This window comes from Zonotrichia leucophrys, chromosome 5 (genome assembly GCF_028769735.1).
Source record: "Zonotrichia leucophrys gambelii isolate GWCS_2022_RI chromosome 5, RI_Zleu_2.0, whole genome shotgun sequence".
NCBI classification, from domain to species: domain Eukaryota; kingdom Metazoa; phylum Chordata; class Aves; order Passeriformes; family Passerellidae; genus Zonotrichia; species Zonotrichia leucophrys.
This window is the reverse complement of record NC_088175.1, coordinates 31,605,114-31,632,210: the sequence shown is the minus strand read 5'-3', so window position 1 is coordinate 31,632,210 and position 27,097 is coordinate 31,605,114. Positions and strand designations below refer to the sequence as shown.

The following is a 27,097-nucleotide window of genomic DNA, read 5'->3' as shown; positions in this document are numbered from 1 at the left end:
TTTTAGATTTATGTTCCACACTTGGACTTTGGAGTACTTCCACATTTAGACATTAGGAAGTTCCAAAATTACATTCTGCTATAACATGCTACTTACAGAGAGGTGCTGGAGGTTTGTGGGAGTTTTTTTAATTCTTTACGGATAAATTTAATTCTGGAACCAAGCCGTGGCACAAGCAGTAATTTCAGTAACAAGTTCAAGGGCACAGAAAAGAAATAGCCAGAACCTATTATGGATACATAAACTGAGGTGGGAAAATCAGCAGCTTGCCAAATAGCTACTCTGCCTATGAGCCTTAAGTAGCAGGATTACAAAATATGAGTCACTGAAAGATTATCTTCCAGAAAGAAACATACAAACCAGAATCTCAGGTAGTTCAATATTAGTTTATTAAATCAGCAATTTTTATCACCGCTTTCTAAAAATGATTACAAAGCATATTAAAATATATTACAGTATCTGCAAAGAATTTACTGTGTAATAAAAGTGCAACAATAATGAACTTACAACTTTGTTTGCCTAATTGGACAAACTGAAGCACACTGCACAGATCAAGCCTTTCCTCAAAAATCATAGTGCCTTTTAAGTGAAAACAGTGTTTAACAAAAATATTAGAAAAGGTGAGCATGTGAAATAGAAAATGAAGTTCATGATCATTCCTCAGTGCTAAGTTACACATATCCATCAAACCATACACTTCAAACTCTGCTTGAGATCCAACAATTTAAAGAGCCACTAAAATGAGTGCATATTGTGAAGGGAAGAAAGTGATGGAAAGAAAAAGAGGGTGCATTTCAAGTGCTGGCAATAAACAATATTGAAAGCCAGGGACCACATACCTGCTGCTTTGAGACCAGGTTCCACACAAATCCACACCACACCTAATTAACAAAAGGGACCTCATCCTGATTTAAAAATTAATGTAAATTGATACTGTGTTGTGGAATAATTAGAGAAAGGGTAAAAGCAGCAGTTTCTCTTTTAGTTTAAGACAGTAGGCTACATCAGTGGGCACAGATTTCACAGGATGAATTACAGACAGCTTTGAATGATCTTGCAGAAAACATTATTAAAATCCTAGGCATAAAATATCCAACCAACTGAACATCTTCACCTTTCTTCAGTAGACATTAGCAACAAACTGAACACCAGAGATTACCTCACACTGCTGTTAAAATAACCACTTAGAGCATACTAACAATCCTGAGAGAAGGCAATCCTGCTCACTTCCCATGCTTCTAACACACGGATTCACTAACTCCACAGAACATTACCCAAACGCTTGTGTGTGGCTGGTTTAACTGAACAGGCTTGCAGAGAGAAGAAAACCCCTCCCCTGAGCAACAGCAAGCTACTCCATCAGTTTAGTTGTGCAAGAAACTGCTGTTTGAAGTTCCCATGAAATGTATTTTATTCCTATCATCTAAGTTCACTCTACCACACACCTAGATTTATGTAGTACCTAGGTAATACATACCTAGAAATAGACTTATGTAGCTGTGGATGCCAACCATGAAACACTCCTATTTCTCCAGACAGCCAGAGAAAATCCACGTCTACTCCTATACATGCTTCATGCATTCATCTTCCAAATTCTACAGGAACACAAAGCTAAATACTACAACCCCATCTAGGCAAAATTTTTTAACTTATCAAAAGGATGTATTTCAATTTGTCTACCTTAAGATCAAGCTAGCATATTGTCACAGAGATCGAGGAAAAAGCTGTGTTCTCCATTTTACTACCAACAAAACTAGAAAAATAGAATAAAACTACTGAAACTACCCTGCTCTTCTCACTGAAGGAGGATATTTCAAATGGCATGGGATCACATGGCTCCAATATGTCTGGAGCATCACCCCTGGAAGCTGCATGTGGTGGGAACTCAAGCAGGAGTCCCCTGCTGCAGCCCTGTGCTGCTGCAAAGCAAGGTAAGGCAGAGTGGGAAAATCAGCAGCTTCCCAGATCCTCTCAGTTTTGCCTACACTCCAAGAGTCACAATACACAAGCTTGCATTCTTTCTCCTGGTGGCTGTCCTGATTAAACTAGTCACTAGTACTAAATTGGTCAGTAGTGTATTGAAGTGGTAATGACTGCAGACACTACCCACAAACATACACACCTTACTACTTCTGCAGCCTTTTTTTTTTTCAACACCAGCAATGTCTACAGACTACTTTTTTTTCAATCAAAAATAAATTACATAGAAAATAGTTACTCTGCAGATGTACAGTCACACAGGTAGACTCAGCGTCAAGTTTCACAGCTCTACTGAAGTGCACAGAGATGCACTAAGGTTAATTTGGCTCCTAATTTAGGTCTAACAGAAATAAAGTCGGTATGCTTGAATGATAGGAAAAACACCTAAGAATTAAAAAAAAAACAAAACAACAAAACACCCAAAAAAATCAAGTCCTCAGAACAATTCAGCTAAGCCAGGACATCCTTGATACAGGCCCAGAAACCTCGCGAGGTAAAGGTGGCGTTCTGCCATTACTTAAAATAGCATCATTGTTTTCCCCTGCAAGTGCCCTGACACAGTTAATGGAAATTGCACCTCAGAATAGAACAGATACAGAAAGATGAGAGGTCCAGAAATATGTGAAGTATTAAACCCAACAACCTACAAATACATGATTTGCAAACAGAAGCTGAGGCTTTTCTTAGATCACCCACAAAACTGAACATGGAAGTGTGACTAAAACCTTAACTGGGAGACAATATCCAAACTATTTCCTCCCCACCCCTATCACAAGGATGTTAAAGCACTTTTTGGCTTGCTGTGTCTCAGAAGGCATTGGTGCTGCCACTTATTGAGACTTCACAAGAAAGTGCTCAAAACTACAGTACCTTTGATGTGTAGGATCTTTCCTATTACAAATGGAATACAAATCAATTCCTGCTCATACACATAGACCAGAACTGGCTGCCAAATTTGATTTTAGGAAAGAACTGGCCCTCCCTGAAAGACTCAAGTTCACAGGGCCGAAGACTTGCCTTCTTTTAAGGTACTGATAAAAATCAGTTGTAAGCAGAGAGTATGTTCAACTTTGATTGTGTGTTGTTGGAAAATAAATGTTTATTAATCATCCATTCCTTTCATGGATTGTTTTCAATAAAGGAGTAATATTTGGAGGGATGAGTTACACTTATTACAGTCAATGTAACAGTTTCTGTTTGCCTCCCCATCCTTCAAATCTGCTATCATGAGAATTGAATCTCTCTTTGTGGTTGTCAGCTACGTGTTGGCAAAAGAGTTAAAAATTTCTCTTAAATATATTATGTATTTAAAAATAAACAGACATAACTGTATAATTAGCTGTAAATAGAAATTAAATACCAATGAAAATATTCCGATACAATTTGATGTGCTTTGAGGAGGCTGAATTTGAGCAATACACCTTTTCTGAACAGAAAGTGAGGCTTAAGTTCAATGCAAACATGGTTTTTTCAGCTTAAGAAACCATTCTGCTATCACTTTGAACCATTCAGAAATTCATTGTCTGCAGAGAAGCTAAGCTTAAACTGCAAAGAAAACTCTAAATACGAGGAACAAAGGAGATCTCAGTTCTTCTATTGATAATACTGACTATATAGTGCTGTGTAAAACTGAAGAAGCTGCTCTTCAGACAAGACACAATGACAGACCGAAAAAAAATTTACTATTTTGCAGTTCTAGATAGAATCTGAAGTTTTAAAACAGGTTTGCTCACATTCTGAGCACTTACAAGACTCTCCTCATTATTATTCTATCTTTTTCTAATTCCAATTACACAATAAAAAGAAAGAAAAGGATTTCCTTTTATATCAGCCTTTTCTTAGACTATAGAAATGCTTACATCCACTTAATGGCTTAAGTACATTTTTAGCATCTAAATATTCTTTGTATATGCAGGTGAATTTAACATTTTGAGCTTCAGTGTGCTATTTAGGATAGTGTGGATACAGGGTTGATAAGTATTTAGGTTTGGTGAAGGTCAGCAAATTTTATGCGTGGTCTTTTCTGCTTTACGGTTGTGAAGGCAGCAAGACATGGACACAGGACTACAAAAACGTTTTCACCTTATGACAGAGCTATTATAAGGCACTTGTGATAAGCATGTCTGAGTGAAGGTCAGCAGGGACAGCAACACGAATGTTTCCCTGCTGCCATGCTTATAACTTCAGTAGCTTGTGTGAAATGTGCTGTGAGGTTTAAGGATCTAAGCTTAACTTCAAATTTTGGTATTTTCAACACATTTCCTGTGGGAATTTCAAAATCCTTGCTCTTCTCCTTGTATTGTTCATTCTGCTGTCTGGAAAGGTTTCCTGTGAGATGGTGGCACCAGGTGGGAAGGTAGTGTGCCAGGCAGTTCATATCCATCCAGTTTAATCTTGATGAGATGTTTTGCTAATGCAAACTCTTCGTCATCCAACATCCCATCACCATCACAGTCTGCAAGTTTCCAGATCTTCCCCAAGACGCTATTGGGTAGTTTAGAAGTCACCATCTCCTTCTTTGCACTAATCCCAGATATTTTGCCATTGATTGGTGACAGAGTGTAGAAAATCTCATCGTAGGCAGGTTTATCTTTGGCAACAACCCACTCCTCTTCATCAGCTCCTTCCTTAGCACCTTCCCCATATCCATGGCCAAAAGGTCCGGCCATGGTGCCATCGAACGCTCCACCGTGTACCATCTCTGTGGGCATGTTGCTCTCTTCCTGTCTGATTAGGTTCATCAGGGAGGCAATTTTGTTGGCCAGCATATTATCCACAGTTTCAATTAGCTTTGGCTTCAAAGAATGAAACTTAGTGAAATCACAATTCTCCAACTGCTCCTGTGGATGATACAGTGACAGTAGTTAAAAACAATTCCAATACATTGAAAAGTTTAAAGAATGGGCTTAAAATTAAAATAGTCAAGTGATAATTCAATTAAAATAAGTATCTTTTGAAGCTGTTTCTATAGCTGAAACTCCTCTTGATGGAGAAACAAAACACATGTACCAATATATTTCATCAAACACACTAAGACAATTTTGCAACAGTGTATGAGTTCATTTATTAAATTTCAAATTGAGTTCATTTATACAAATTTCAAACTGCAGCGGATAACACCACAGCAGCTGATGAATGTTACCGAGCAACTTTCCATTTGATGATTTTTTTCCAAACATCAAAGAAAGCGTGCAAGTAAGTCCTCAGTCCTGCTAGCACTTATGCAAGAGTTCAGAGTTAAAAATAAAATCAAATGTTTGCAGGACTGATCTGATTTTATAGATTAGATTTCTTGGTTGTAGTTAGGTCAGGAAAAGGTGTCCTTTACTAATAAAGAAAAGCTGAGTTGAGATAGCAGCAATGTTTTATAGCTGTGCTGCCAGAACTCACAAAGTCAGTCCCTGCAGAATTTGTGGAGTTTTCATCCCAACACCAGTGAGACGTTTACCTAGGTAATATGTACTATTCCAACACAAGCCCGAGCATGTTTTACACCACAGCATCAGAAAATTAAAAATGCTTTAGGCAATTATTACATTTTTTCTACATGCAAAATGCTTGCCACAAAGAGAAAGTTACAGTGGAAAAGGTTAAAAAAATTCAAACATCACCACTACCACCACCACCTCCCACCTTCTGTAAAATGATGTTAAATTGCTTTAACCAATCCCATCTATCACTTCAAGGAGCTGCTCCTATACATATCAAAATGATCATGACATGAACCCAAGAAACCTGGAGCACAGGGTAAAAACAGTCAACCAAAAACTCTGTTCAGGTGACATTTATACACAATCACCTGACTGACAGCAAATGATCAGAATAAATGTATGTAGTGGAATAAGTACCAGGAATCAAAGATCAATTTGCTATTGGTTTTGGCACAACTTTGTTTTCACACAATTTTGCTCCTCATTGCAGAAGTGACTGTGACATTTGTATCACAGTATCCTGTAATATTTGCTGCCATCTGCTGCTCAGGCTTAACTGACATGTACTCTAAGTCTGACAGAGTTTCATTCAAATTTTATTTCAATATTCAGATCTCTCATTCTCTCACTCTGCATCACAAGCAAAAGCAGCAAGGGGAGAAAGAGTCAACTTTTGCCACAGGATCCCCTTTCAAAGCCTAACTCACGAAATGCTTCCATCAATCCTGCCTGTGAAAACTTAGCTAAAATACAACTTATGCTTCATCAGTGATTTGCTATCTCATGCCAGTAGTTGATTCCCAGGTTAAATACTTTAGATTATGAAAGAAATGTGTGCCTTTGTATAGATAATCAGCCAATCATCACTCCTGATGATAGCTGTGCAAGTGTACCACGTGTGCTGCCAGAACGACACGTCTGGAAAACATCCTCCATCACACTCATGACTAGTCCATGGTCAGAGCAAACTGCAGGCTCCTGATCTCTTGTTCTTCAGCTTTCAAGCTGAATTATCCTCTAATTCAAAGGCCATTTAAGAAGTCTATGATCTGAGATATAAAAAATGCCAATTGATGCTTGAAATCACTACTAACATGACACTAGCTGTTTTTCCCTGGCATATTTTCTAACTCATCTTGAATCAGAGAACAAAAATAAATAGGCAAGAAAGTGACAGAAAATTGGTTGAAAGACTGCAGAAAACCCAAAAGAGGAAGAGACAAAAGGTATTTAAAAATAAGTTGAGAGCATAAACCTAGAACTTCTCTCTCTCTCCTTCATAGACAAGAAAAAAGCCAAAGACTGTTTTCAGAAGCAAGAGGATTTTAGCTGGACTTTTCAAGTAATACATTGCCTTTATTAGTCACTGGGAAACAGTACCAGTAAGAACAGGAACAGAGCAGAGTGAAAACGAACTAATGACTCATGATATCTTCACCTACACAAATATTTGATGCTATCACAAAAATGATAAATATAACCACATTTAGGATTCAAAAGAAGCCCCTTAAGCTGTGAGTGTTCACTGCCATTTTATTTGCACAAAGTCTTTGTTACTTCCTGCCAGGAGAGACCAAGTACTGACTAAAAGGAGAGTAGGTCAGATTTTTTTATTCCTTATTTTCATAGTCTCTATGTAGTCCTGTATCAGTGAATGCACACTAAGCAAGTTACCATTCTTTTTTGGTCTGTAGCACTTCCAAGTCACTCTAATGTCGTATCAGTCAAATGACTGTCATTTCAACTGCTCTACACCCTCAGCTGTAACACTGAGATACTCTGTTCTACCTTTTCAATTTTGGCAATCCTGCTACAAAGTTAAGAGTTATTTCAGTGGAATGGTAATCTACCATCTTACCTGCATTTTCTTGACTTCAGGGAAGTCTCCCGCTGAAATATGGTATTCCCTTTGCAGCTGAATGTAGATCTCAGGCAACTTGTTGATCAGTTCCTTCTTCTTATTCTCTTTCCCAAATACAGAGGGCATCTCTTTTTTCAGATAGCTGATGATATAAGCATGAACCTAAAAATAAGCAAAACCGAAATCAAAACTAGTGTTTACCAACACTTAGCAGTAGGTTTCCTCACCTAGGTGATAAAAAGAAACAGAAATATGTTTCCCTAAGGAAAGATATTATCAACTACTGTTTCTGGAACTTCATGTTTACATGAACAGTTAGCTGCCTGTTAGTTATTATTAGCTTTTGCTGCTTTCAGCATTCCTTTGAGGGGCAGAGAGAAAGGAAACACATTTCAAGGAAATACAGATGCACACTTGCTCTTTTAAGAAGAAGCTTGGTACAGCATTCTGTGAGTACCAACAGCAAGAGAAAAGGCAAGACCACAAACCCCACGTCCTGACACAGAGCTCTAGCCACACTGGTTCATCTGTATGATTTGTAGCTCATTTGCCACAGCAGCCATTGTGGGTATCGATGGGATAACTCCTCCAGCAATCCAAGTATGCTAAGTGGCAGAGCTATCTATTTGGAGTGATATTGCATTCCTACCTATTTACTGACAGAAAAGTGAGTACCTATAGTCTGTATTTATGCAGCCACCTATGCAGATGACAGAGCAGCCAGTTCCAACAGGAGCAGCAAGCCATGACTGCCTTGTGAAGCCCTAGGGAGAGAAGTAGAGCCTTTCCAGCTCACAAGGAAATTTAAAGACTTACATTTACATTTAAAGACTAATCTAGGATGTCTTTAAATGCATTGATTCTTGCATTGCCATCAAAATATCCATCCTGCCCACCTTCCTTATGCCTCTATTCTAAACCATTCATCTCTTCTCCCACCACCTTTCCCCACCAAAAGGATCTGCTTGGCAACAGAACAAGTGATCAGCTCCAGAACAGAAACAGTGGTTGCAATTCCTGACTGAGGTGAGCTCACCTATCCAGCTCATTGTGTGGACATTGATACTCATTTTGCACAAAAGAGGGAAGGCAGCAGGGCAAAGCCTTCTTTTAGAAGTAATGCTGCCCTAAGCTCTGATCGCTGCAGGACCACAGCAGCCAAATGGCCCCACTACAGGATGTCTTTACATCTGGTCCTTGTTCATTTTAAAAGAATGTAGCTGTCCACAAATCAGAAGTAAGTTATAATTTTCACACACACAGAAGAAAAAAAAGAGTTAAAAATTATGTATGTCTATCAAACTGTTGAGCAATAAACAGGTGAAATTTTGGAGACTGGGGGAAGACAAATTACCATTAAAAAGCATCAGTAAAACAAGTGATTGCTTCAGTGTTGTGTAAGTGTAATACTTAATACCTACCAAACCATGACAGAATGTGTGTATTATAGCATTTTACACAAACCTTACACAATCTGCACATGGCAATTGCCCATTCATTTCCTTACTTGTTTAGGAAGAAACAGAAAAAAAAATTTGCTTTTAAAAGAAAAATTATGTAGCCAGTTTTTATGTGCACATCTTAAGTTCACAAATTTCACACAACACTTCCCTATATCCAAAAAGAGCATATGCATTTTAATGGCAAATAAATGTACATTTCTATAGAGGAGAAAAAAACTCCAGCATAAAGAAGCATAAACCCATGAAATTTTTTAAGAGTACAGATGTAAGTATTTCTCCGGAACTACAGAATGGATTCAGTAAGGGTATTTTTAAGAGAGTTTACAAATAATTGTGAGCAATTTTTTGGATCTTATATCTAAAAAAATATTTCTATCAAACTCAGAAAAATATGTTTATAATTCATACGCACCAACAGTTTCACATGTGTATTCTAAGTGGCCTAAGGTCTGCCAGTATGCACATGTGTTTCTTGTAGATAAGAACAGTCCCCATCTCCAAAACGGGATAGTGAGTCACAGGACTTGGGGAAGGAAAAAAAAAAAGTCTAATGCCTAAATCTGACAGCCTGTTAAGAGTTTGCTTTTGTTTAAATTTACTGTAAATGCTTTAGAAAACATTAAGAAGAGGGTAGCACAGAAATAAGGTAAAAGAAACCCCACACTCAACACTGTAAAAAGCTATTTTTGACTGTCAATACTTTGAGAGCAGTTTGAAAGGCAGAAAAATGCCACTGGATTACACTGCTGCTTTCCTGCACATAAACAGTTTATTCCCCTTCCGGGACTGTCTAACATATCCCTAAGACCACTGTGTACTGTGTTTACCTTTATAAATTTTTATTTTACATTTCATAGAAATATGTAGAAATTACTCAACTGACCCTCCTTAAATGCCAAAATGATTGTAACAAATGAAAACAAAATGCTGCCAACATTTACAAAACAGACTGGATCCGAGGTTGGTCTGGGATCAGAGCAACTTTTAACCCAACATCATTGTGATTTTAAATGGAATTTTCAAAGAAGCAACTTCTACAGGGTGCCCTAAAGCTCAGGCTGCAAAACCCCCCCAAACCAACATCCCTCCCTCATTCCCCCCTCCAACCCCCAAAAATAACCCCATCAAAAACTCCTGAAAGTCTATCTTCCTATTCAGAAATTTAAATAAGCCAACACAGGAAGTGGTACACATCCCCAAACAACTATACTGATGGATTTGCAAGTCCTCTTCATTTCTGATTAGCAGTTCACATTAAAATATATTTCAAGGAAAATGCATTTGATTTGATAACTGCACAGGAAATTAGAGATCCTGTCTTCTACCAATAGCTTTCTCCTCAAGTGACTATCTTTTCCTTGAAAAAGTGACAATTCAATCCCAGATTAAAAACTGCCCTAAAAAGACATACTTTATAGCAGGAGAAAAATTGGCAAGGTTGAGAAAGGACACACTGGGAGCAGCAGAGAAGGCTCATTCAATTCTGTTTTCTTCTCTTCTTACCTTTGCAAGTCTTGCCCTTTTAATGAGATCATTGAGCTTCCTCACAGCAGCCTTCTGTGGGAGACTCTGGATATCCTTGAAAAGATCCTGTGCCTCGGCTTCAAAGAGTCTCCGGTTGTCTGTGTTTCGGAGAGGATGGGCCCAGAAGGAGCCGATGTAGACCCGCAGCACCTCTGGCGTGTCGATCACCTTCCCCAGGGACCACATGAGAGCACCATAGACCCTCATCAGCTGCTGGGTGTCCACTTGGTCAGCCTTGTTGAGCACCACTCGGATCTTGTCATCCTGGCCCCGGAATGACTTAATGGCCTCTGAAAACTCATCAGATATATCCAGCTTGTGGGCATCAAAAAGCAGGATGATTCGGTCAACCCTCTCAGCAAACCACTGGAGGACTTGGCAGAAGTCGTAGCCTGAAGGAAGAACATGTTGTTACAGTCTAACCATTCAGAAAAGTGAGTTTTGGAGAGTGTAGGCCTGGGGACAGAGAACAAGAGGGTAACAGCCTCTGCCTGGGGGCAAAAAGGAGATTTATCAGTCAAGAGGACAGTATGTTTGGGCAGTGAGGTCATGACAACTGTATCCTGCATTTCCTTGGTCCAGTCTCACTATTAACGCCTTCTGTTTTTATCACTGCCCTTTTTTCTGTCTCACACCCACATTTGCCTCTTTCCAGGAGTCTGGTTCCAGCACAGCACCAAAGCTAAGTAGGGCTGTGGGGGTCTAATCACAATCTCTCTTCATCACTGCAATATTGATCACTTTATTAGCACTGCTTGTCTGAATTAGCAAGGAAAATGATCTCTCCTTACCTTGCAACACTTGCTGTTATTTTTGCCACAGCAGACTAAAAAGTACAATTTACAAGTAATGTGAGTACATTGCTGATGGCTTTGAGGACATGACAGGTTACAGAATACAAGCAGTGACCTTCCTCATCACCTGAAACAAGCTTTATCACATTCTAAAGGAAAGCCTATTCATAGCACCTGTCTAAATACTTTTACAGGTTCAGCTGGTACCTAATCCTTACAACAAACAGTATTCAGGAACTCCTTACTCAGAAGTGACACATCTAATCCGCAGAGTCACCACTGGTGATGAGGGTCTGGGTTCGGCATGGATGTGACTCATCTAGTATGAGTAAGGAACAGCTAAGTATGTACTGGGAGCCTTTTGCTTTTTAAAAAAAAACAATATCCATTTTCCCCTGAACTCTTTCCCCATAGTCTTTGAAACACTTGTCCTCACACCACTCAGTCATGAACGAAACACCCCCTCCCTTCCTAAAGGGGCTCCTCCCTACATCCTGCCAGACACTCATTTTTCCCAATCCTGCAGCCCACGCAGACATTTCTGTCTGCAAGGGCGTGAACATCACCAGTGATGCTGCAGAAGCAGCACAGGGACGGGCATTGTCTGCCCAGGGGACAATGCTGGCAGACATCTGCACATTCTCCTCCAGCCACTTACACTGGCCCTGAACTGACAGGCAGGAAGCTTCTGGCACACCCTCCTGCCGACAACAGGAGCGGGAAAGCTGTGTCTTGAGACATCTTTACATGTTGCCCTCTGTGTATATTTTTGACCCTTCAAGAAATAAGCTCCCTCATCCTGGATGCTTTCCAGAGTTAAAAATAGAGCATGCTGGGAAATAGTGCATGTCCTCAAATTTTACTTAGTCCCTTTGCTGTTTTCCTGCATGTTAAAATGAAAGCTACTATTTGAGTCCTCTCTTGGACTCTGAAGGCTTCAACTTACTCCTAGTGATACCTGTCAGATTTTAATATTGTACAGATGTTACATTCGTTCGTAGGTAAATAGTTAAGATGCAGCTTGTGAGATGGGAAAAAACCACCAACAGCAAAGAGACATGGTCTTACACTGAGGCCCTGTAATGTCAGTCTTCCATCAAACATTTTAAATAAGAAAAGCTGTAGCTTACCAATGTTAGACAGAAGGTAAACTTCTAGAAAGCAGAACCCTCTCTGACAGACACATTCAGGGGTAGCAGAAAACACCTTGTACAATCCTGCTTACATTTACACACAATAATTTAGAAAGTCATCAAAGCAACTCAAACTTCAAAATGTGCTAAGTTAGACCTATAGCATAAATACGTCTAAGTCAGACTGACTCCTTCAAGAACCAGGTCAGACAAACCTTGCTATTTGCAGCATCACAGGACAAGTCAAGTCTGTGCCCCACAAAACCATCTATATGCAAACTGCATAAGCAGTCCAAAAGCCATTTACAGGAAATGTATCTGACTATGCAGTATTTCAGCCAAGGCTGAGTGTAGGAATTTCTGATCATGATAGCACAGAGTATGTGCATGCAATAAATGCAGAGGCACTTGTAAATAACTCCTTGAATGGTGATGCCTAAGTGTACGAAACCTTTATTTAACCTGCACTCAAAGCCTGGGACACAGAGAACAGTGCTCTAAAGCCAACTCCCAAAACCTCATATTTGGTACAACGACACTTTAAACATGATTGAAACTAACGGCATACAGGAGAACTACACTTTGATAAGAGAACTATGACAAGGGACACATTAAAAACAATCTTAATCACATGTAAAAAAATTAATCAAATTAAAGCCTGTGAAACAGGTAAGGGTTTGAGGTAATCACTGAACTATGTCAAATTAGGTGGAAGTCTATCATATCAAAGGCAGGCCAAGCTAGGCTGTAACAATTGATAAGGCACATACCATCCTGACAAGGAGTTTCTGAACAACAAGGGAACAAGAGCCATGTTTTGTTAAATCCCAGGAGCAATTCTAGATGGTAGTGAAGAGTCATGGTCCTTCAGGCAAAACAGGACTACCAGTGAAACATAATGTGGAGAGAAACACAACTCTGTCCTGCACTCGGAAGTCTGAGCATTACCTAATGGTCTTGAATTTGGTTAACAATTGTTCACTTTTTCAGTGGTATATTAATGTAATACTCTAGTTTTCTGCTTATTTCATGTTCCCTTCCATACTATTATGAAAGTGGCAACAGATGCTGCCACATATAATTTTCTCTTGATTTAACAAGCAAAGAAGGGGTCAGTTTTAACTTGAGGAGGAAAAAGGGAGCTGGAACCTGCAATGGAAAAGCAGACCATTGCTGATTTTATCAGACTGTGTAAACTGGGATCTGGATATTTTGTGGACATTTTATCAGAAGATTTTTTCAGGATTAAAGATCATTAGTCATACTCTCAAGCTTTTGTCCAAAATATGAGTGCCAACATGCAGTATTTGTTTTATTTCTGGTTTCACAACATTCAAGTCTTTGCCTGCAGAGATGTAGTGCTCTCATGCTGTTCATCTCTACTATTTCACCAACACATCACATATAGGAAAGCCATGACTATGAGTAATAAAGAGGACAAAACATCACTGAATAAAGAATCCAGAAGCATCTGGTAGACCAGTTTATTAGGTAAGCATAATTTAGATTATATTCCTAAGAAATTAGTCCCTTATTCTATCAATTTATTATAAAGACAAGACTACTGTTGCATAGCTAACATATATTGTGCTTGTACCATGATTTCCTCAAAAAATTCCAGGTGTGATATGGTAAAGAATTGTTTATTTCCTCTGACAGAGACACGAAACACAAGTTTCCATTTCTTAAGCAACGGCCTGAAAACAGAGGGCAGCATAAGCCACACCCTGCATCACTCCCATTTACAACTCCACAGAAAAGCAACATGCTTCAGCAAATGCAGCTGAAGAATGCAAGGAAGAAAGTTGTTTACATTATGCTGTTCTGTTTAAATACTTTCTCAAGACAGGCTAATGTTTAAAACAGTGCTCAGTTGATAAACAGTGCTCAGCTCTCTGCAGAATTTTCGTATTATTAAAAATACTCTCATTTGCTCTTTCTCCTTCTACCATTTAACTTCCTCTTTGACTGTATTATATTATGGCATGACTGAGCAACCTTAAGAAGCAGCTCTAGCAGGTGTGCTCACAAAAACCCACCTTATTTATGGCCCCATCCCTGAATTTTTCAGACATGACCAACCTACAGCTATTATGAAACATTTCTTCATTCATGAACTTCAATAATATATATAAGAGTCATTAATACTTCATGGAAAGCAATTAAAATTATCAAAATAAGGCTCTTTCTCGGGAGTGATAGAGCACTAATTAGTCAACAGACCATGCAACTGTAGCCATTTGCAGCCATAGCAGCAGGATGACAGAAATACCAACCCCCACCAGCTTTCAAGAGAAAAAATTCCAAAGCTGCATCCAGCCTTAAAATATGGGCTTGCAGTACAAAAGTACATACAGTACCACTAAAACAGGCTTCCCAGAGATCAGGATGCTGATTTGTCCAGTAGAGCAGAAAACATTCAGTGAGCTTGGTGCCTATAAAGCTCTGCAACTCACCTCTGCTGATGCGCTGCTTCTCTCCAGAGAGAATGCCAGGGCTGTCAATGATACTGATGCTCTTCAGGACCTCGTTGGGTAGCTGAGAACACATGAACCTGCAGGAAAGCAGGGAAAAAGCCCATTAACAATAGCTCTAGCTCACATACAGATTGTTGCTTGAGAGCTCCCCATTACATATCTGATTTTAGAAAGACTCAAGTGAGACTCAAAACAGTTTCTGAATCCTGGCAAACTGCTATGTTTCGTGTTTAACAAAAATTATGAAGAGAGCTTCTCAAAAAAACCCCACAGGGAAACCTTATAAAACCATACATCTAAGTGCTGATAAGACTTCAAATTTTGCAAGAGCTGACAACTTGGGTTGAAAATGCAACATCAAAAAGATTGCATCAAACCCATTTTGCTAGGACCAAAATTAGTACACACAAGAGAAAATTCTTCATGTACTCCAGCTTATGCCCAGACTTAAAGACCAAGAAAGGGAGGAAGCAGAAAGCCATACTGACAATATGTTTATGGTCCAGTTCCTGCCACATCTCCCTCTTGCCTGATTTAGCAGTGTTCGAGTGATCCCTACTCCCTAACCCACCACTCTCCTCGGCTGGAGCACCAGTGAAAAACACCAGTATTCCTCCCACAAACCCAGCCAAAACTATCACACTGCCAGAAGCAGGAGCTCAAATTACACACTGTATGCTCTAAACAATAACCGCCTGCCTCTGCAACGAGAGGCAAATTCAATGGTGGTATTACAGAAGAATAAATAATTGACAAGGACTCAGAGCAGTGCAGAACACTTGGTGTGTTACTCGCAAGCTACAATGATGCTTCTGTGACAGTTAATGACTGAAGAACTTCACTGCCCTTCATCATAACCTGCCTTTAAGAGATTTGCATAAGAGTTTAATCTTCTTATCAGGGAGCAGTTGAAGATTCAAATGAGCACATAACCCAGCCTCCTCCTGCAAGGCTGCCCCACACAGGGTTAAGCTGCAGCCTCAGGCTCCAAGATGGGGCTGCCATATGTCAACCTATGTTTTCACAAAGCACAGTGCCTCAAAAAACAGGGTATCACAGACAGGAAACTGTAGCTGTGCTGAGGTTAAACAAGACCTTTAAGGCCTTGGATGATCTGAGTTAGGAAGAGTTCAACCAGTCAAGCATCAGATACAAAATGTAAACTATATCAAAGTCTAGATGGTATTTTATATAATGCAAATTATTCAAAGGAAATTGAGAAGAAAAGAAGTCCTAACACCTCACTTCACCTTGTTCTGCAAGAGACCTTGTAGCAATGAACCTTCAACAAAAGCACACAGTGTGCCTTCTTGGATAAAACAGAAATGACAGCATCACCTGCACCTCACCCTGAAACCCAAAAGGGCATAAGGAAACAGCAGCCATCCAAGCCTGACAGAACCTGAGGGTATGTAAACATAAATTACATTATTTGAACTTGCCAAAACCTAAAGGCAGTGCTATGTCAAAGCAAACACATTACGTGGAAGCATAATGGATGTGCATAAGTGACAAAGAAAACACATTTAATCATGTGAACCATTACAAAAATACATACATTACTACAGCATAAAGTAGCTTTCATATATATTTGAAGACTGACTTTCCATGTAGATTTTTTCTTATCACTCTCATCCAACCTTAGAAAGCCCAGTGTTTGTTCAGTATCACCAAGATGTTTCTAGACCTATCTTATGGGAAGAAAGGCACTGTTATGCCCAGCTGAACAATACAGCAGTGTCTTGACTCAGGCACCACCCAAACTGGGACAGCTGGAAAAGACCATGCGATAAAATAGAGAATTACAGGCCTCAGAAATGCAGACACTGCCTTCTTTGCAGCAGTCACTAGTGGCAATGGGAGGAGATAAGTAAACATATGGGTAAACACACAGGAAATAGAAGCATGAGCTCAGAATTAACTGCTTTTTAGCTTTTAGAATATGTCCATAAGATAAAGATGAAAGATGGGTTAAAAATCTTGCCTCAAACTAGTATTTTAGACAACTGTAATGATAGTGGATATTGAATATCTCTTTTCAACATCGAGACCTATTTCTTAACATACCACTTCATACAGGTCAAGTAAGTGCTACATCACAAAAAACAGAACTACATGCTATCCACCTGAATGAGAGATTTTTTTAAAAAGTGTTACAGAACCAGTTGTATGAATGACTGTAATTTCTTATGACACATGAAAATAGACTAGGACCATGCATTTCTTCCCAGCAGCACTAATTTATTTACATGGTTTTCTGCATGTAAATTACTGTATAATGCAGTATTCTTCCCTCACCAGCATCCAAGGACACACTAGGTCCTAGGTCCACACCTTCAGTTTCCTCCCCAACTTTTCTTAAAAGTATACAGGATAAGTAAGAGTTTAATAGAGGAACACCTCCCATAATCAATGGGATACAGGGGGCAATTAGAAGGGGTCATGGAAAAAGAACAAAAGCAAGGTAACATAATAAATTAATGCAGCTAATTACTAAGTACAAGCCTTGATTGTGATACCGTGTTCTTGTTTGCTTCATTTTTTCCATTACCTCAGTCCCTGCTTCCTGTCATTTGGATTGTTAGACTTGGATGAAAAAGATACTCAACTTCATAGTTCAAGTGTTCATAGCCTTAAGTTCCTCCATAAAACAAAACTTCAGGATTGGGAAACTATTTAAAAAATAAAATGGGACACAGTGGAGGAGGAAGCAGAGAGAAGTCTATTGAGGCAGGTATGAAAAATGTAATATTGGATAAAAAGAACTGTCAGCATGGCAAATAAGAGAAGGCAAAGTAAAATGTGTACTATGATTACAGGTAACCTGGGAGGAACTCAAAGATACTGAAGCCCAAGACAATTTTATCTAAGTCATAAAGAGAAATGAGTTGGTAAGTGTTGAAAAATGCTAGGGAAAGATAAGCACCCAGATCTCTGCTGAATAGCTAACGAGTAAGAGTGACTGTTGGTGAAGATAAGGGTGCCCACAGCACTTCAATACAACAATATCACAGTCACCAAAAGAACTGGAGCAATTTGGTCAGTTACTTTGAAAGTACATCTTTTTAGCTAGCCAATAATCTTGCTTGCATAACAGTCGGAACCTGACACAACTAGTTAGATGATTTAGGCAAAAAATTGCATCGCCACTTATCCAAACAAACACATACCATTATTAAATGTTCTGTGCAAATAATAAATATTATGCAAAATACAATTTATATAATTTTTATTATAAGCATATTAATTTTTTGTAGAGGCAGCACGATGGTGAGGAAAGGGAGAAACAGAATGGTGATCTGGAAGACAGAATTTAACCAATAATCTCAAAATTGTTATTTAAAATGGGACTTGACTACAGTCTCCCACAGCACATATTCTTATCTCTGCAAAGCGATAGCCAAGCCAACTGTAAGCAGCTATAAACTTTCTTCTTTGAATAAGCACAGCAACAGATAAAATTGTACATGATGAACTTTTAACACGCATGCCAATATTTATCAGCCAAACAGGAAATTGTATTGTTAAAAAGAACCAATTTAGATTAATTGGCTTGCAAAGTGAGGCCTCCATGTCAAGCAACCATCAAATACAGGAAGAAAACAGGGAGATTGCTCAGACAATAAGAATAGAGTTGTTAGTAACTAACTTTCAACTGAAAATATTCAGCACGCTACTTAAGTTTACTATCAAAATGTTCACAGCCCCTGAACAACTCTTCCCTTTTTACAAATACACAGCAAAAACTGACACTAGCTCCCTAATCTGTGGAACTACCTGAACACCCAGGCAGCTAATATAAAACACTTAACAGCTTGAGCTTTTATTTTATCCATGGGATACATTCAAATCTTTTCCTTCTAGTATCTCTTTTTATATATCCCAGCAATTAATAATTTCAAATATCTATACCAAGATATCCAGTGAAATCAGTGGAAAGGAACAAGACAGCACCAAAGGGAAAATAATTGTTTCTCTTGTTTTTTGAATGGTAGTTTAAAAAATAGTACTAACCTATCAGTTTTATTGAGTAGAATTTTTGCATAAACTTATCCTGAGTTCCACCTGGAGTCACAAACAAGTCACCAGTGGATAATTTCTACAGTTTTCTGTGAACTGGTTTTAACAACTATTTATTATTCAGATGACTGAATATCTCTGTCATAATGTCACCCTACCTAGTACTGCCTTTTTTCATTTAATTCACCTGAACTGCCACCATTCCTGCTTGTACTTCTATATTTATTCCATGTTGTTCAAAACAGAACGTGCCAAAATTTAAATGCAATCATCAGAAGACAGAAAGCAAGATGATCTCACCTGTTCAGGAAAGCATTTCCAAAGCGGCCGAGTTTCCGAAATGGCTTCTTAGGATCAACAACCAGGGCATTTCCAGGAACATTTCCCTCTGTTTCTCCATACATTACAGCAATAAAGGAATCTGTGGTAGGCTCTGGACCAATCCTCATGCCTGGAAAGTCTTGCTCAAGCAGGTATCTGGAGGTAAATAACACATAAATGTATTTATACACAATTGCTATATTTGTACTTAAATATTCCAAAAGAATGAATGATTGGGATCCATGGCAAAAGCAAATTTGCTTGAAAATTCCCAAGGATATGCATATTCTATAAGATTAAGATTATATTTTTCCTTTATTTCATTATTTCTGTTAACTGGAGAAGGAGGAAGAGAACTGACTTCGTTTTTCACAACATCTAGGTAAAAGGATAAAGTAAATCCCTTTACAAATATTGTGGAAAGCACTCCCTAAACTGCAGGGATTTAAGTGGATGCTTCCTACCAAAGATCTGAGTGCAGCAAGTTACACTAAAACACATGGCTGCTTTTCTGAGTGTTTCTAAGCCCAAACCAGTGCTGCTGGTACAAAAAGGGAATGGTTTGCAGCTGCAAGTGAGCAGATTCAGTTTGACAGATCCAACCCTTTAATCAACTTGGTGTGATCTCACGAACTTTAACTCATCCTATCAGAGGCAAAGAGAACCACTATGAGACAATAAAATTTTATCTCTTTGGGAATGAGGAATTTTTTTCTTTCTTTTGATCTGCACATCAAAACTTAATTGTTAACTACGTCAGATCTGCAGAAATTTAGGCCTACACTAAAGTACTTCCAAAAGGCACCAAGTCAGGCAGTGCTCTACCACCAGAAACCATCCTGCACTTCCCTTTGAGTAGTCCACTGACAGAAGATACGGCACAAACTCAGAGGGCCTTGACTTTCCAGACAACAAGGTCTGAAATTAATTTAGTGTATATTTAAGTAATAAAACTTAATGGAACCAGGGCATTTATTTACATAAAATGCCTGTCTGCATCCCTTCATGGATGGCAAGTGCAAAGAAGTAAAAGCAGCGCCAAGTCCTTTGAGCAAACCTCTCTCTAGCACACATTCTATGACAGCTGCCATCCTTCACAGAGACACAGACAGCTCTGCTTAACTTTACAGCAAGAGTGTTATTGTCCACAGGCACAACAGCACCATCTTGGCGCTCCAGGCTAAAACAAAACATTTTCAATGTCACCCTGCAGTTCCTATAAAAAACCCAAAACACCACAATTTTAATCAAGTATATTTTAACTATTTACATAATCAAAACTGGATTTACATGAGAATTTTTCTTAAGTCACAGGGGGTGGTCCTGCATGCAGTGACAGCACTAGTTACACTTTAGTGCATCTATATTACTGCTGCTCTTTTAATAATGGTTTATTCTGGACTTAATCCAACAGTGCTACGTCTATTCTGCTATAGCTTCCTAAATCAATACTGATTTGAGGGCACTTGCTGTTTGCTTTTGCTGCAAAAAACATTTTACATAGTATCTATACTTGCTGAACAATCTCTGTTTTCAAACTAAGTACCCAAGCATTCACAAACTTTATAGATCAGTGCACAGAAGCTGAATTTAAGAAACTAAATATATGTTACATATTTCAAAGACTGTTTTCCACGAGCCTTAGCAAATTGGCTCCAATTCGCTCAGCCTATGATCAGGGAGCATGGAACAGTTACTTATATGAGATTTCCTGTAGTTTTCTGCTTCCAAAAAAAGAAATTAAAAAAATACCAATACTAAAACTTGTGAGGAAGGAGGAACATAAGAGGAGGAACATAGGAACAATCATGCCAGAACATGACAATCTGTTTTATCTCTAGAATAAGCTGTACCTAATGCACAGTAACAGGGAAATAAAACTGATCCCTCTCCAAAAGCAAATGAAACAACACTCAAACCTCTCTGCCCACACAGGTTTGTAAAATGCAGCAGATCCCTCACTGTACAAATTAAATCATTAAATTATCTGAATTAAATGAAGACAAAACTCCTTTCATTGCTCACCAGTTGAAGCCCTCTTGGAAATCCAGGGTTTTCAAGTGTTCTGGCAAACAGCTGAACACATGAAATGCCAAAGTGTGTTCCCAGCTCTTTACAGAACATCATTGCACACCAGAGTTCTCTAAAACAGCGTGCCAAGGCTAACTCACAAGAGCCACTAAAAATTTCCAGTTTGGCATTATCCATGGCTTTGATTTTGAAAGATCAATTCTACTTTCGTCTTCTAAAAAGAAGTTTTTAACTTGCCACAATAAAATGTTCTATTTCAAACACTGCTTTTCCTCATTTCCCTTCTTTTACAAGGCAAAGAGTCTCTAAGAGAGAGCTCTGTAAATAAGCTCCTCTATAGATACAAATTGTCATTCCCAGGCTTCTACTCACAGAGGCAGCAACTCATAAGGTGACAGACAACATACATCAGAAGATGCTCCAAGAGCCGCAGTAAAGAACATATATTGAATTAAATGCACAGGAGTGAAGTCCCACATCCCAGGTCAAGGCAAACTACATGGTGGGATCTAAATGCAGCAGCAGACACCTCCAGGGTAACAGGATAATTGCCATCTATTGAAAGCTCATAAATTATGGCATGATTGTGGAAATTCAGTGGTGACAGTCTTTTAGGTGCCTAAAAAATAATTTCATGGCCTGTTCATGAATCTGTAGCAGCTTTAAAGAGTTACAAGTATGGAGTATCTTTCATGATTTCCAACATCTCTTTCTGCTGCTCTGAACGTGATAGTGCAAATTCCGATTAGCACTTTATTGAAATGACTAAACCAGAATAAAGTGCTACTGAACTGCATTGATACTCTCAAGTTAATGTCATAAAGGCAGCTTTAAAAAAACCAGACTTTTATAGTGATAACAATCCAGGAAGGCAAGACCTCCTTCCAAATACCAAGCCCCACCCAACAGTCACAATGCTCTGCCTGGTACAACTATTAACAGATGCAGAAATCACTTTGCATCACAGGTATTTTCCATTAAGATTGGCTCACAATTGCACATCAAGAATTAGTACAGACTAAAATAAGCCTCTTCTTGAGCACTGGGTGTGCTCAAGTGTGATGGGTTTGGCTGGGACAATAACTACTATGTGGCTGTGTTCTGGATATGTGCTGAAAAGTGTTGACAATACAGGGATATCTTCATTACTGCTGAGCAGCACTCACACTCAAGGCCTTAAGAATCAAGGCCTTTTCTGCTTCTCACCCCACCCTGTGAACAAAGGGTTAAGAGGGGACACAGCTGGGACAGCTGATCCCAGCTGACCCAAGGGATGTCCTGTACCATATGGCATCGTGCTTAGCATATAAAGCTAGGGGAAGAAGGAGACACTTGGAATGATAGCATTTTCTCTTCCCAAGTCACTGCTATGTATGATAGAACCCTGCTTTCCTGGGAATACCTGAATATCTGCCTGCCCATGGAAAGCAGTGAATGAATTCCTTGCTTTGCCTTGCCTGTGATTCTTTTACTGTACCTACTGAACTGTCTTTATCTCAAGCCATGAGTTTTCTCAGTTTTACCATTCTGATTCTCCCCACATCCCACAGTGCAGGGTGTGAGTGGCTGTGTGGTGCTCGGCCGAGGCTGGAGCTGTGGGGTGGGCAAAGCCACAACACAATCTATGACTCTTCTCAGTGAGAAAGAACAGTTTTACCCACCCACACAAAAGCTAAGAGCAGTCTTCTGTAAACTGAAAAGCTGTCAATGTTTCTGTACCTAATGCTTCATTAGCACAGGAAAATACCTGGATTTTCAGCATCTGCAACTACATGCTCTTCTCAGGAATTTTCAGCAGAGAAGAAGTTCAAAAAGGTTCACAGGAAGAATGCTTAAAAATAGCCAATGCCCCAAAGACAGTCTAGATCAAACAACAGACATCCTGTTGATTCTTCTCTGTTTTCACCTGGGCTATAACCTTTCAGCTTTGCCAATAAACATTCATCTAGGTTCCTCTGCAAGATGGATAGCCAGACTATGGAGAACTAGCTTCCGAAGTTCCCAGAGATAGAAAAGATTACTCACAGTTGCAGATACCCATTATCATCTGAAGTCTAAATGTATTAGCTAGGCCACACTAATGCTTAAAAGCAAGTGAGCTGGACAAAGCAGCACTGAACAGGGATACTCTGTGATACACTGGGAGATAAACTCGTGGCTCCTTTATACGGCTGCTCACCTCCATACTACATACTGCACCAAGTATTCAGGGTTTTTATTAACACAGCAAAACTAGATGTTTGTTTTAGTGTAAGAATTCTGCTCTAAATAATCCAAAGCTTTCATGTAGAGATAGTGAAAAAGTTACAGCCTTCACCCAAAGAAATTAAGAGGGACCTTCCTCCCACTTCACCCCCAAATAAATAGATGCAGCTGCACACTACTTGCAGACTCCAGACATTATGCATACAAAAGGGTGCTTTCACAAAAGTCAGCTCTGGCTGAGTTAAATAGCAGGAAGTTTACAATTTTTAACCTCTGAGTAATACCTGTGAGCAAAGTAAAAGCACAGCTTGGCAATCTGAGGAATTTACTTCTGGTTTGTCTCATGTTGATAAGTTCTTTAAAAAAAAAATCAGTCTCCTACACTTCTAAAACAGAATGAAAGAAGCTACCTATTTGCATTGACTACCTCCTATCTCTTTTTCATACAGTACAATTCTCCTCTCCTGTCCCCACCTTTTTTCCTAAAAGAGGCACGAGAAATTGAGACAACTACAGAAACTGCAAGGTCGACCAGCTCACATGTAAGATAACAATTGACTCTCACCATACTCCCACTTCATTAAACACAACTGGACAAGCGTTAACATTCGGATGTATTTGTTTGAATTGTCAGCAGTGTCAAATAAGTGAATAAAACTATCACCACACTACACCTTAGACAGCAAAACTGACTGGTTTCACTGCATTGTTCCGAGTGCCAAAGCGGATAAACAGCACGGAGTGAAAAAACACAAGAGCTGTTAGAAATCTGCAAGTGTTTGTTTCCATATCTTAATCCCCAGGGACATTCAGTCACTGGTACATCAGTGTTTTCCATAAAGACTTAGTGGAAGGAACTGGGTGGATGGGGATGTGTCAGAGGTATGAAAATGTGAAGTTCTCACGATAATGTCTCAATCAAAGTAAATCCCAAATAAATATCTGACAACTAAACATAATTATTATGTTCACACATAAACCAAACAGTAAACACTTCAGTAGACCTAATATGTCCTCCTGACTCTGAAGTCAAGAAATGTGAACAAAAGGCAGTTTCTAATTATTTATTTAAAATTTAAAATAATGTTTTCTTATTAAAAGGTTTGGAGGAATAAGTCCCCTACAGTGTTACTTCATCCTAAGAAAAAAAATCTAGAACAAATACAGGATTATAACAATCTTGAGAGGGTATGACATTTTTCCATGGGAGATTCAGGCTACCAGAGGATGAATTTATTTCTGGATGACCTGGACACTATAATATTTTTCCAGATCTTCTTCTAAGTCTTGCACACAGCATACAAGAACTTCTCTTTTTTTGCCCTTCTTTTTCTCCTCAAAATTGGATTTTGAGTAGCAGTCGCTGTGACACTATTGTCGAAGTGGCTGCCCATATTCAGTGGAGCATTTTTTAATGCTGATTTAGCCAGCTATTATCTATGCTATAGAAAACACTGAGGTAAGCAATGTTGATCACAGTGAGAGCCTTTAGAAGCAATAGAAGATATTCTGCTACAGATTTGGCCTCTGTAGTCAATGCCTGTCTTCTCCAATACCTTGTACAAGATTAAACTGCTCTGCAAGCTTCCTAAAATGGGCACAGCAGAAAGGGGTAAGAGGATAAAAAGAAGGGCACATCACAGTAGAAGCCACATCTTGCATCAAGTCAAGTATTTTAACAAAACATATGAGAAACCATCTTTGAAAACTTCGTCTCTGTCAAAATTGTCTAGGCATCTTCATCTGGCACCGACAGACGCTTAAAAAAGCTGGTAAGAGCTGTAATAAAGTATAGGTCCTTTCTCATTCAGGCTGTATATTAGTATCAATCAACCTTTTTGCTCAGCATTTTATTGTTAAAGTGATAAGTTACTCACAAAGCAACAGTAGCAAAAATACACCTAAGGCACTGTAAGGAACACTAATGTTCCTAAGCACAGTACTGACTTGTACTTCAGTCAAATATGGGCAGCTATAAAGGACAGAAAAGCTGAATATCCCTAAATCCAGAACCTGTGTTCTGAACCAAGGCAGACTCTTACAGGAGGGGAGACCCAGAGTTTTCTATGAATTGCAAATAACAGAACAATGCTGCTGACAGAACAAGTTCTGGTATGGACATATTTCTGACCATTTTGCCTGCCTCTATATTACCTGTGCTCTCCCCATCTCTTGTCCATAAGCCAAGTAATAACACTTATCAGGAAATATATACAGACTAACAAGGCGACTGTAATTTTAAAGAAGAAAATGAATTAACGTACCTAGAGAAACGTTGGCAAAATCCAGATCAAAACCCCCTCCCCCCACTCACCACCTTGTGACTGTCTGCGGAGATCGTGAAACTAAGTTTCTTTTCTTTCAATTACAGCCATATTTCTATTTAAAAAATATTCCTCTGAGCAACACCTCTTTTATGTATTTGTGGGAGTTCAGTAATAATCAGTAAAGAAACCATGTTTGACTTCAAGCTTTCAATTAACTAGCTGTAAAATCTGAAAAGACACATGATTAGTTCTGCAAACATCTGAAAAGCTCTCAGGTGATTAAAGGTAAACATCGATCTTCAGGGGAGAGGGAGGTAGGTATTTTGCACTGCAAAAAGAAAACAGCGTTGTGGAAAGGCTGCCTGTAATCCTTGGAACTGAAAGATAAATATTTGTAAATTTTACAGAAAGACTACAATGAACTTCAGATAGAAGCAGGTCAAAATGTGAACCAAGTGACTCCTCAGTGTCTCTTGCAGAGTTGGGCAAATCATTAGATTGATTTGTAAGGGGCATGTGGGAGGGACAAAAATATGCAAAATATTTATAGATTGATAGCATTGTGCTTACCCAAGATATGCTTCAGCTTAAAGTTAGTTACCAGAAACTTAGAATTTTTCCTAAAAATTAGTTACCGGAAACTTAGAAATAAGGAATATAGGAAAGACAGAAAATACTACAACAGGAACAACAATGTTAAGGTGCCTTAGTAGTGATACTGCTTCTTCAATGTAATTGATCAAAATGAACACACATGGAAGGGAAGACTTTCCAGATACCACGTGGTTTTTTGCCCAAAACTCTTGTCGCCTTAATCTTCTATGATGACATCTGATCTGTGCATTAAGCTACTTTTGGGAAAGAAAGGGGAGGAGATAAGATGAACTGATTCCCCATGGCCGATGCAGTCACACCGTTTTAACACGAAGCCCTTGGTTTTCCTTTGAAACAATTTGGGGATTACAAGAACTAAGAGGAAGTAGACAACGGGGTTACACTTTCTCAGCAGAACATGAAATGGAGATAATATTCCTGAACGGGAAGCAAGCGGCGAGCTGCAGAGCGTGTGCCAGGGCGGGGAGCGGCACACCCTCGGCACAGCTCGGAGGCTCTGGGCAAGCCCCGCTCGCCGGCAGGGTCGCGGCTCCAGCCCCGCCGCCTGTCAGGGCACGGCGCTGCCCGGCCCGGCTCGCACAGGGCGTGGGAGGGATTTACGGCAGGCAGCACCGTGCCGGGCAGGAGCCGAGCCAGGATGGCCGAGCGGGCGGCGGGGGCGCTGGCCGGGCAGGGCCGCGCACGCCGGGGGTCACCTACCGGATGAAGGTGGTCTTGCCGGTGCTGTACTGCCCCACCAGCAGCACCATGGGCTTGTTCTCGAAGTCGGCCTCCTCCAGGGCGGGCGAGTGGAATTCATGGAAGCGGTAGTGCTCCTCCAGCGGCAGCAGCTTGCGGAGGTAGAGGTCCCGCAGCCCTCCGGTCACCGTCTGCACCAGGTCGGCGCCGCCGCCGCGCTCCCGCCCGCCGCCCTGCTTCCCCAGCCAGCTGAACATCGCGCCGCTGCCGCTGCCGTCCCGCCGCTGCTGCCGCTGC

General features: G+C 39.7%; 1 protein-coding gene across 1 annotated transcript; it reads right to left on the bottom strand.

Annotated features, from left to right (window-relative positions):
- Positions 1-367: 367 nt before the first annotated feature.
- Positions 368-27,097, bottom strand: EHD4 (EH domain containing 4). Its single transcript, XM_064714600.1, has 6 exons — positions 26,822-27,097; positions 18,984-19,160; positions 14,643-14,740; positions 10,239-10,651; positions 7,270-7,434; positions 368-4,820 (listed from the first exon to the last, which is right to left on the bottom strand). The coding sequence occupies exons 1-6, from the start codon at positions 27,055-27,057 to the stop codon at positions 4,284-4,286; spliced, it is 1,626 nt and encodes a 541-aa protein (XP_064570670.1). The 5' UTR covers positions 27,058-27,097; the 3' UTR covers positions 368-4,283.

Bases quoted from the DNA above. Each gene is read 5' to 3' on its own strand.
- EHD4 (XM_064714600.1), bottom strand. From the start codon at position 27,057: ATGTTCAGCTGGCTGGGGAAGCAGGGCGGCGGGCGGGAGCGCGGCGGC. The intron at 19,161-26,821 runs GTAGGTGACCCC...ATTTACCTCCAG, and splicing joins GGCAAGACCACCTTCATCCG to ATACCTGCTTGAGCAAGACT. The intron at 14,741-18,983 runs GTGAGATCATCT...GCTTTCCTGCAG, and splicing joins GGAAATGCTTTCCTGAACAG to GTTCATGTGTTCTCAGCTAC.